The sequence below is a fragment of the Lutra lutra genome, chromosome 3 (assembly GCF_902655055.1).
Source record: "Lutra lutra chromosome 3, mLutLut1.2, whole genome shotgun sequence".
Classification (NCBI taxonomy): Eukaryota; Metazoa; Chordata; class Mammalia; order Carnivora; family Mustelidae; genus Lutra; species Lutra lutra.
Window position 1 is genome coordinate 46,144,776 of NC_062280.1, and position 12,019 is coordinate 46,156,794.

General features: G+C 49.4%; 1 protein-coding gene across 2 annotated transcripts in view; it reads right to left on the minus strand.

Moving 5' to 3' along the window:
* The window catches only part of HDAC4 (histone deacetylase 4), a 284,239-nt gene that overhangs the window by 248,892 nt on the left and 23,328 nt on the right, over positions 1-12,019 (minus strand). The window contains exons 2-3 of one of the 2 annotated variants that reach the window (XM_047721544.1): positions 3,126-3,221; positions 1,110-1,348 (exon numbers count right to left, since the gene is read on the minus strand). In XM_047721544.1, the coding sequence (XP_047577500.1) occupies positions 1,110-1,131 (22 nt within the window). In that variant the 5' untranslated portion in view covers positions 1,132-1,348; positions 3,126-3,221. The remainder of the gene's footprint in view (positions 1-1,109; positions 1,349-3,125; positions 3,222-12,019) is intronic. The other variant, XM_047721543.1, reaches the window with a different exon arrangement.

Here is a 12,019-nt window from a genome sequence, read left to right on the forward strand (position 1 = left end):
GACAACAATGAAATGGACTGCATCTACCCCAGCACTGGGGCAAATGGAGAAAATTCTGGGTGCTCGTGAACCTTAACTAAGAAGGTAAGCTGAGACTGTTTCTGGAGTAACAGGAGAGCGGACCTGACCTTCACATCCTCCAACCTAGCAATTCTACTTCCTGGAATTGGGCCCATGGAGATACGTGCAGAAGCGTACAGACAAACACATGTGCAGTAACTGTGGGATGCCGATTTGGGTCTGCTATCCTAACCACACAAGCACCCATGGACAAGCTATCGAAAGTAAGTGACGCTTGTGTATGTGCAGACATCAAAAGATGCTCACGATACATTACAATGGGGAAAAAGGAGAACACAGAACCCCACATAAGGAATGACCCCACTCTATTCGAGTGTTTGCACACATGCCCCTCCGTGTTCACCCACAGGAAAAAGCACACCCTCAAGACCGCAGCAGCGTGCTCTGAGCCGAAGGGAGAGCTGGGCACCACCTGGTGTCTCTTTTACACACTTCGATCCAGACGGCTTAACTCTGTTTTATGCTTTGTATCAATCAATACACAAACGATTTACATCAATAAAGCTTTCATATCTAAATATAACTGGGAATCCTGCTCTCTGGAGCTTCTGAAAACTCTGATCAGAGCCAAAGGAAGGCGTGAGAATGTTCTGGAGCAATCCCAAAGGGAGAGACCCAGACCCTAAACCTCTGGCTCCACACCACCGGCCAGGCCCGAGGCTCGCTCAGAGACCCGGTGCTGCCTCCCAGACTAAGCCCAGAGGCCCCATCACAGCAGCACTCCCACCCCACAAAGTCCCCTCAAAAACAAGGAATTAACTCAACAAATCAGAGATGAACCTAAACATCACCTTGCTAAGTACAAGTCTCCTCTCCTAGCATCAATGGAAACCACATGCCATCTGTATACATGCAAATTAGAGCCAAAGACACGACCCTGAACACCTGAGACGAAGAGCCCATGATCTGCTCTGCACCGGGCGGGCACACACTGACTGCAGCCATGCTGCGGGCCAGCGCAGTCACACGATCTCATCTCCTAAAGGGAAAGCCTGGCCATCCAAAAGAGAAGGACGGGGGTCACTTACCTGGACGGCTTTGGGAGCTCATTGCTAGCGTCTACTCCTTCAAGTAGTTCAAAACGGCTCACAACTTCCACGTAAACAACAGCTCCAAAGAGCCCCCACGTTGCACGGACACATACAAGTACAGCCGCAGTGAGTGTTGGCGCACAGCCGCGAAAACTCCCCGTCGTGCTGAACACGTCTCACAGGCCAAGTCATCCACGAGGCAGGCAGGGCTCTTCCGTGGGCTCTCGGGGGGTGACCTGCGTGGTTAGAGAAGGAAGAGCAGGGTCAGTGAGGGGGTGAGGACTCTCGTGGACAGCAGCATCTAACTAGGGAAACAACGTGGGTGTTCACGTTGATGCATTGCGGGCGGAAAAGCCGTCCAGGGTGGAATCCGTTCTGCTGACACAAACCACGTGGGGGTTTTGTTCATTAACAGGTGTGAAGACACGTCACAGAGCAGCGGTTCTCAGCCTTGGCACCAGCACCACCAACTGGGAGCCCCTGCCCACCCCTACCACACGTGGCCGGGCCCCTTGCCCACACATCTATACTGCGTGGGGCTGCGGTCCCACAGGCCACACTTGGCTTCTGCACGAGCTGCTGCACCGTGTGCACGCCCCTCCCCATCCCCCCACCCCTGTGTTTCCATCTTCATAATTACCACCCTCCCCTTTTAACTCCAGTTTCTGACTATAAAAGTAATCCGTGCTCATCATAGCTAAGTGTTTCAAGTCAACCACGATGCTGGCACCAGAGGCCAACACTCAGTAAGGCTCAGACCTGTCTCGCTGATGTTTTTCTCTGCCCTCTGCCCGCTCTACAGCTGTGTGTCCTCTTCTCTGCGCTGCTGTTACAGCCAGGAATGTCCCCAAGTCACTCACAACTCCCGGTCACACTGCGACCAAGGCTGCTCCCTACTCCATCCATGACAGAGGATGGCCGTCTCCCTCCCTCCGAGGAGCTGCCCCTGACCGCCTCAGGTGGCAATGTCCTCAGGACCAGGTATGGGACGTGCGCCGCCAAGTTCACCAAACCCTCTCCCCAAGGCCTGTCTCCTCTATGGAGCACCACCACCTGGAGACAAGCACGAGAACACCCAGCAGCAAGTGTTGCCTCCGTGTGGAGGCATCATGGGTGAATTCTTACACACTCGCCTGTGATCTCTGACCATCAGAAAGTGTAAACAAACTGCGACTGTGGTAACTATGGAAAACCTCCTACTGACCCTGGTCCGAGGCTCCTCTGAGGCCTTTGTCACCTCCTCCTCGAATGATGTGACAGATTCCTGTTCTTGATTAGATTATTCACAATCTTTTCTTTGCCCATTGCTTATACTCAGAGAACCCTAACCAGTCCATCATGAAAATGACCACCGCCCAAAGGCTAGCCATTTCAGTGGTTTCCATACCACGTTTCCATAACTCTGTGATCAATATCCTCACAACTGCTGTTCTGTATCTGATTGTTTCCCTAGGAAACACAGTGACCTTTACCTCAGGTTCAGACTTTTCATTCATCTCTTGGCCAGAAGGAAACACCTCTGTCTTGAAGACAATGTAAATGGTTTCTCCTGCAAATCTCTGACGGCTCAGCACCCTTCACACAAAGGTCCCAGCATGGCTGGGTATAAAATTCTGAGAACACAAACCCTTCCTCTCCCTTGAAACCTTTAGACCTGGCCCCACCCTTGGCCCTGCAGAAACCCCACGTCCATCTCCTTCCTCGAGGACTTCTGGGGACTGAGCTTGGATGCCGCTGCTGCTGCCATTTCCTTCTGTCTGGATTCTGCAAGAATGTTCTTCTTTCATGTTGAAATTCGGAAGTGTTGTCAGAAGATGTAAGAACCTCTTTTCATTGATTTTGCTCCAAACATGAACCTTTCAATACACACAGGTCTCTTTTCTGCTCAGAAGGAAGCTCTTCAACTGGATTTGGATTCCTATTTCAGGGAAACTTGTGCTGGCTTCCTCAGAGACCCCTCTCCTAACTGGCTGGTATCACCCTCGGCTCTAGCCTCTCCCACCACTGGCACACCTGCTGCTTACTCTGCGTTCCTGGGCATCTTCTCAAGTATGTTCTCCACAGCACGGCTGCTATTTTCCATGGTATCAGTCTGACTCCTTACGGCCTCTGAAATAGATTTTAACCTCAGACTCCCCATTTTCAACCAGTTCCTTTCACAACCCCTTCCTCTATCTCTTCCGCTCAGCGCACCCCCTCTTCCTCACCGTCCATGGAGCCACATCTTCTCCCTGATAAAGTCTTTTGAAATCTCTTTTTTCTGCCTCTGACTGTAGACTGCTTTCGGAGGTATATTCGTCTTTTGTGTTTCTGGGTATTTCCCTTTTCACCACATTCTAAGAGACCCCACAGGGGGACTTTCTGTTCATTCATCCTCACATCAGAATAGCTCCAGTCCAGACCTGGGTTTTGCCAAAAAGCCATGTGTATCTGCTCCTTCCCCATCCTGTGTCCACTGTAATGTCGGCCAAAGTCTGCTGCTCACAGCTACACCCCTGGTCCCCAGCCCAGTGCCCAGCAGGCTCTGACCCCATGCAGTCTTGCCAGACTGAGACGGACACTCTTCCCAATTGCAGATGAAACAGAGGACAGGAGCTTCTGCTATGCTACAACAGACGTATGCTGGAGGAATCTCACATTCTGCGACACTACCCTAAAAATGCCAGGGTTTCTGAAAAAATACGAGGTTGGAGTGGACTGTTCAAAACTGCGATTTAATAACTGGGACACCACAGAAATCAATAACAACACTCACAAAAACACGACCACAGTGTTCGTTTAAAAAAAAAAAAAAGACGTGTAAAATTCCTAATAAATAAAAAGTCCTGCAAACGTAGGATCTTACCGTGGCAACACTTTTATGAGGGAGAACAAAAGCAAGAACGGAAGTCTCAGAGCCATGGAATCAGGGACAAGATGTTAGACACTGGAGAAAACCGTGAGCCAGGGCACATGGCCAAAATGGGCAGGAGACAGAGCCGAGGTAGGAATGGGAGCGAGCACACGCACAGCACACCGCTACTCCGTGGATTACCACGCTCAGTGTGACATCTCTCCACGTGCAAGCCCTGCTCCCTGATAACAGAAAGCATCCATGTGCAGGAAAAATCAAGTCTGGCCTGGCTCAACTCATGCACCACACACACCTTCTCCCCTCAACTGCCAGCCCGTGAGCGAGCTTGTATTGTGAAAGTGAGCTTTGTCACAGGACAGGGCTTACATGAAGTGGGCTCCCTTCCTAGTGCTGCTAGAGCACCACACCCAGACCCAGGGGCTTAGAACAGTAGAAACTGACTGTTCACAGTTCTGGAGGCACCCAGGTTTCCTAAGTCTTTGATCAACGTATCAGCAAGGACATCCACCCTCGGAAACCTCGAGGGAAACCCTGCCTGCCTCTTCCCAGCTTCTGGTGGTTGCTGGCAATCTTTGACACTGCTTGGCACGCCGCCTTTGCCACCACACAGCTTCTCCCTGTGTCTCCGCCTTCACATGGCCATGTTCTTCTACGAGCACCAGCCGTGTTGGATCAGAGGCTCAATCCCCCCAGCAGGACTTCATCCTAACTGATGACATCTGCAACAACCCTATGTCCAAATAAGGTCACATGCTAAGGTCCTGGGGGCTAGGACTCCAGCCTTTCTTCTTGGGGAAGGGGAACACGATGACACCACCCAGCCCCTAACAGCCGGTAGGCGCTGCATCATGGGCTCTTCCTGACTGCTCCCGTACCAGCCTACCCAATGCCAGAGGAACTTGAAGGTTCCAGGAAACAACGCGCCCCTCATTTCACAATCCTCTCATCAGACCTCACCATGTTCTATGCAGACCAACTCTTTCTCAACTAGCAAGGAGGACGACACCTGGAGCACAGAGGCATGGGGCTTGAAAAGCTGCTCACATGCCACAGGGACAGCTGCCCAGTGTCCTGGCGGGTTTGGGGATGGGGAGAGAACAGCACAAACCCCAGGGGATGGTGGGGATGGAGGGTTTCCTTCACGATCTCAGGTGAGCCACTGATTCCACCGTTCAGCTTGGTTTCTCTGGCTTCAACTGACTCCACACCCTGGGTCTTCAGGGGAAAACAGAGAGGCCTTTCCAGAAACATCTAGCCAGCTGTTGGTTTGCAGGATAGCAGAATGCCCAAGAGCACAGGCACGAGAGCCAATGCTGCCAGGGTCCCGGGCTCGGCTCTGGGTCTGAATCTCAGATCACCATCTTAGCAAGTGACCTTGAGCAAGTTCCTGGCCCACAGGAACGGGAATGAAGATGGGGAAAGAGCACAGTCCTAGAGGTAGCACTGAACATGGCTTGGAGAGAGGAGGTCATGCACTCTAAACCGTAAAACAAATCTTCCCCAAGCATTACATGCTCACTACATGCTGCCTACAGGGAACCCACTTAAAGTATAAAAATACAAATAGGTTAGATGGACTTCAATCAAGTGAGAGTCTGCCTTCAGCTCAGGTCATGATCCCAGGGTCCTGAGATCAAGTCCTGCATCAGGCTCCCCGCTCAGCAGGGAGCCTGCTTCTCCCTCTGACCCTCCTCCCACTTGCACTCTCTTTCTCACAATCTCTCTCTCTCTCAAATAAACAAATAAAATCTTGAAAAAAAAATACAAATAGGTTAAAGGTAAAAGATGGAAAAAGATAAATTATGGAAATACTACTCAAAGGAAAGCTGTGACAGTTCCATTAGTATCAGACAAAGTTTAAAGAAGGAATATCATCAGGGATAAAGAAGGGCATTTCATAACAATAAAGAGACACAACTGACCCGTTTCTGCATCTGGTAACAGCGCTTCATTTGTGAGGCAAAAATTAATGAAAATGTGAGGAGAAATGGACAAATCTACAATTATAGTTGGAAATTCCGACTCTGTTCTTAGTAACTGCTAGAGCAAACAGACGGAAACTTAGAGAGGACTGGACCACAACAGCGCTGACAGGGCACCATCACCAACACAACGCTCGTTCCTCACGTGGTTTCAAAAGTGCACACGGAAAACCTGACGAGATGGCCCAGCTCTGGGGCCATAAAACAAGTCTCAGTAAATTTAAAAGAGACAAGTCAAAGATACAAGCTAGTTCTCAGACGAAATTGAAATTAGATATCAAAAACAGAAAGACAGCTGGAAGACTGATAATACAGATAATACACTTCAGGGGTCAGAGAGAAAATGAGAGCAGAAATCAGAAGGCACTGCTGACCTATCAAGATAGGCAGTACGTGGAGATCTGTAGCATCAAGAGCTCACGCTAGGAAGGGAGGGATCAACTCCACGAGCTCAGGTTTCACCTTAAGCAACTATAAAAAAAGAATAAATTATACCCAAAATAAGTAGAAAAAAAAAATAACAAAGAGCAGAAAAATTAGAGGAAAAAAAAAAGAAACTAAAATCTGATTCTCTGAGACAATAAAATTGACAAACCTCCAGCTGAACTGATCAGGAAAAATAAAGAGAGAAAGAAAACACAAATTAATAATACCAAGAAAGTGAGAAGGGATTAACTACAGACCAAACAGATAATAAATGGACAATAAGGGAATATGACAAACAATTTTAGGCCAATAAATCTGACAATTTAGATGAAATAAACAAATGCCTTCAAAGACCAATACTAGGGAAGTCACTCAAGAGTGAGCGCAGGACCACTTGTCCTCATGACCCCTGGACCCCTCGGGGAGCCTCCCTGAGCCACAGAAGGCAGGAGCTGGAGCTCCAGGGGGCGGGCGCCTTAGAGCAAAGGCGCACCTGTTGGAAGCTCTTGGCTGCACGCCAACAGAAATGCACCTAGTGATCCAGGCAGGTGAAGGAAACTCCCAGAAGGAAACTGGGTAGCTGGAAAAGCGGGTGGGCACCCTGAGACAGGAAGTGATGGACAGTGCCCAGAGGATGCTTGCCTGAGACTCCTCTTCCCAGGAGCCCCAGCTGCATGGCAGCGTGAGTCCCCCTGGCCAGGGCAAGGCAGGACACCTTGCCTGGCAGCCCCACAGAAGTGAATCTAACGAGCAAGGGGTTGCTCCCCAGAGAGAAGCTGCCAGGCTGTTACCAGAGTAGCAGAGGGGCTGGGCAGCAGACGCCACGGAGAACCATGGGGGAGCGGGAATCAGACCGTGGCCAGACCACAGGATCCTTCCAGCTGCCCACCTTCCCACCACAGGACCCCACCAGTGTGGCTCTAGCTGGCCTATGATGGCATGTTGGCGGGCCTGGCCACGAGTTCCATGAAAACCAGCAAGACACATCTGTCCCTTGGCACCACCGCACTGGCATGGGAGGGAGTGCTGGGCAGGGAGGCCTGAGCCCTGTCCACCCGGCAAGGTCACAGTGAGCTGGATGGCCCTGGGGCAGCCCCGTGACATTCCTGGGCTGGAATAACTCACCGAAGTTTCCGGGGGCCCCCACAGGGCAGACACCACAGGAAAGACGGCTCGGTGGCCCCCAGCAGCACTCCCAACCTCACACACCCGAGGGGCCCTGAACAGCCAGGCACAAGGCCCGTGAACTTCCTGTGCCTTCCCTCTTGGGGGCTCCCTCGTCCCCAGAGTCACCCTTCCTAGGCCCCTGGAGGGCAGTCCCCACCCCTCTCACACACTGGTCCGGCCACCCTGCTGTCTGACACATCCACCTGCTTGATCTTCCGCTGTCCGCCGCAGCCAGCCCAGGCCAGACGCAAGCTACCATCCGCGGCACCGGCAGCCTGGCTGGTCCCTGAGGCTGGGGCACACAACGACGACTCACTGAACGGAACGACCTTCTGAAAAGTTGTCCTAAATCCACCTCAGAAATCACTTCAAAAGGCAATTGCAAGAGCAGCAGTGCTCAGCCTTCTGGAGGTTCTAGAAGAGAAGTTTAAGGTCACATCTGACATCAAAGGTCTGGTGAATCCAGGAGCGGGTGGGGCTGCAGGAGGCTCTCGGCCTCAGTGCGGGTCGGGCCTGCATGAGGAGGGCAGAGCCCTGGGTCGCCCAGAGCCCCTCGGCCCTCAGGACATCCAGGCTAAGTGAGGAACGGCTGTAGCGTCAGGCGGGTGCTGGGACTCAGCGCAGAAAACCAAGGCCTCCAGGCCCATCTCACAGCTGTGAAGCCCATTATACTCCCTGAGAAGAAAGCTCAGCGCCTCCATCCCACCACGAAAGCGAAACCTCTCCTCCCTGGTCTCAGAGGAGAGCCCACCAAAACTGTCTGACCTGTGCAGCCATATTCCTTCCCTCTTCTTCCCAAGGCCACAGGCATGTCTTTAGGTGGAAGGTTTCTGAACAACCCAATGCGATATTCACAATATAAAAACAGACTGGGAATTTACTATTTAAATAAAAGAAAATTCAAGCACAATATAGTTCCTTTGATCTCGATGTAAACATCTAATGACATTTGACTAACCAACAGATTATCACTTTTCTAAGAAAACCCAGAGCAACAGTACTAAGATCTCCAAAATTCCAGGAGCCTCAGGTTTCTGAAACCCTATTCTCAAGGAACAGTTGGAACTAGAATGTGTATGTCTCTAAAGTATATACTTGGAATAAAATTAAACAAACGCTGAACATATTACGATGAGACACAACTGCTTTTATGACTGCATTCTTTCCTGATTTATGACATGAATTAAAGACCACATTTGGAAGGGTGAGCAGAAGACTCTGGAATTCTGACTCACGGCACCTTTAGAACGATGGGCCTGGGCACTCCATGCACTGGGAAGTCTCGGACACGGAGCGCATATTTATATAAAAGACATCTCTTTCTTTATTTGTATTTCTGCCCCACATGAAATAAATGGAAGTAAATGCGTCACTACAGCGTAAGTGTGTGCTAATATTTCCTTCACCAAGTGTCGGAATCTAGGATTACCTATAGTTCTTCCCTCCTGCAGCTGCCCTTAAAAACTGTAGTTGACCTAATTTCACAGAACAAGCCATAAACCTTCTAAAGAGTCAAAGTCTTCGAAACTGTAAATCCTTAAAAGAACGTTCTTTTAAAAATCGTATTAGGTGACCGCAAAGAAATGCGGCCGTGCAGAGATGACATGTCTCCTCACTTGCCACAATCCTCTGCACCCCGTCACATGTGTCACATGGGCAAAGAATGACCACAGCTCAAAGTCCAAGCTCCTCCCCACCACGGCCGCAGCCTGCCAGGCTGGTGGGAGCACAGCAAGCTGTTCGAGAGCAAACACAGAGCCAGGAGCTGCACGGCACGGCTCAGACCACAGCACCCCAACGCGGGATGGAGGGCACACACCGTCAGCCGGAGTCGGGAATGAAGCCAAGAGGCCCCTCTCGCGGTCTCCGCTCCACACCATCCCAGAGACGTCAGCCAGGACGACACAGCCAGAAGAAGTGAAGGGCACGAGGACCGGAGAGGACAAAGATACTGCAGTATTTACAGATGGTATACAAAACCCCAAACAAGGCACAGCCACTATCAATGTTCCTATGGGAACTTCACAAGATCGCTGGGCCCAAGGTCAATGTACAAAAATCTACTGTATTTTTACAGACCAGCCAAAAAAAAGAGAGAGAGAGAAGCTTTGAAAAAAGATACCATTTACAGTAGCATCCAGTATTGGCAAATGACCAGGTGTAGCTCTGCCCGAGGACTCATGAGAACTTTGGACATTAAGTGAGGGAAACATCAGCAGTGAGATTTAAGATCTACGCAAACAGGACAGCACACCCTGCACCCAGACTAAGTGATCCTCAGTGAGATCTCAGTCACCCTCCTGCCAGAACCTGCTTGAAGATTGACAAGTGTATTGTACATTTTACATGGAAGTACAAAGGACCTGGAACAGCAATCTTGAGGAAAAATGGACACGGAAGACTTAAACTACTAAATACCAAGACGTATTATAAACCTATGTAATTAAGAGGCTGGCAGAAGAATGGGCACCATAAGGAACAAAACATTCTAGAAGGAGGCAACACAAATACAGTAACATCCACAGGGAGAGGGGGTCTCTCAGGGAATAGTGCTTGGGCCACAGCAATCTACATGGAAACAGAGATAAGCCTGGACCCAGGCAGCACCTCGCCATGGAAAATGGCATGAGATGGAGCACAGAATCAAGATCAAACAAGGAGGACGAGCCTGAAAGACAACAAAAGCATAGATCTGCAGGCAGGCAAAGATATCTTAAATTGATTTTAAAACAACAGTGTTTAAGAAACTGACAATGAAGGAAAGAAAATGATACCTTTTACTGCATCCAAATTAAGAATTTTCACGTGTCAAAAGACCAGCAGAGGAAGGAAAAGGCAACCCAGACAGAGAGCAGAAGAGAATCTGCCCAACACACACCCAACGAAGGGCTGCTGTCCAGGATATAGAAATAATTCGTTTAAATCATTAAAAGAAAGGCAGACAACCCAAATTAAAAATGGGCAAGAAATGTGAACAGACACTTTTTTTTTTTTAACAAAAGACGATCCCAAGTGGTCAATCACCATACGAAGAAGCACTCGGCGTCTATGATCTCAGGGCAACACACATTAAAACCACAAGGGCACCCTACAGACGGCTGAAACTTAAAAGGTGTGCAGAACTAAGCACTGGCAAGGCCACGGAAGGACTGGAACTCGCATGCTCTCCTGGGAGGGAAAGTGCTTAGTGACATGTACCAAGCCAGACCTTCGCAAGCCTGTTCCCCAGCAAAGCCACTCCCAGGCACATACGCAACAGAAACACATACAAGAACGACACGGCAACCTTATCCATGAGAGCCAAAGCCTGGAAACCTCCCACAGGCCCATCAACAGTGGAATGTATGGACAAATGGTGGCACAGACCTATCAGAACAAACAGCATGCACGACATGGACATATCACATGATTGACTCTGGGCAAAGAGCAGACAGACACACCAGAGCACACGCTGTGTGCCTCCATGTACACGCAGTTCAGAAGCAGGCAAAACGACACTGTACTGTTAGAAGACAGGACATTTGCCCTTCAGAATGAGTGGTAGGGAAGCAGGCAGAAGGAGGAAAAGAGGGCTTACAGACTGTGAGTCATGTTCTGTTTCCTGATCCTAGTGAAGACTGGTGAGAGGGTTTACTCTGGAAACTCACTCACCCACTCTGGAACCCTTCTGGCCCGGAGACAGAGGGAGAATCATGTACTCAAAGGCCATCTTGCAAAGAAAGATCCAAACTAATACCTACCTGGTGGGTCCATTCCCCTTACACTATATTACTACGATCTGCACGTACACAGAAAGTATTTGCCAAATTACCCCTCCTGAGATAGTTACACCTCCCAGAAATAGGACAGGACTCATCCTGTGTCCATGACGACACAAACATGGCGACTCGAACTCACAGAATGGGTGGAAGTCCCAAGGAGGACCCAGGTCAGGGTATCAGACAGAAAAAAATACCCATGAAATAACTGTTAATGTAAATATTTTCGAATAAATAGGTAATCTGAGCTTAATTAAAATTAATTTAAATTTTAATAAATTTTAATCAAAAAACCAGCTCTTGATGGAGTGATTTTTTTTCCCCAAGTCTTATTTATATGACAAGCTTTATTAACAAGCATTATTTTCTTCAGCAAACATCCTTAATGAAATATAGGCTGGAGGGTCGAGAAATTACGTTCTGGAAGAACGTTGTTTTAGGACAGACGGTCATGTAGAAGACTTGAGGTTTTTTCCCCACAATTTGTTGGGACTGATTTATTTTTTAGCTTCAGAACAGCCTCTACACTTGAAAGTAATAAAACACCATTTCAGTGTGTTCTAAGAGGAGTAACATATGAAGTATTTCATGAAATCTGAGTAATGCAGGCTCCACCGAGCAGAGCCCAGATCCTTCCACCTACTCAGGAGGCCACAGGCAGATGGCGGAGGGTAAAGGGATAAAGGCACCAGCATGGGCAGTGAGCAGCAGGTCGATGAG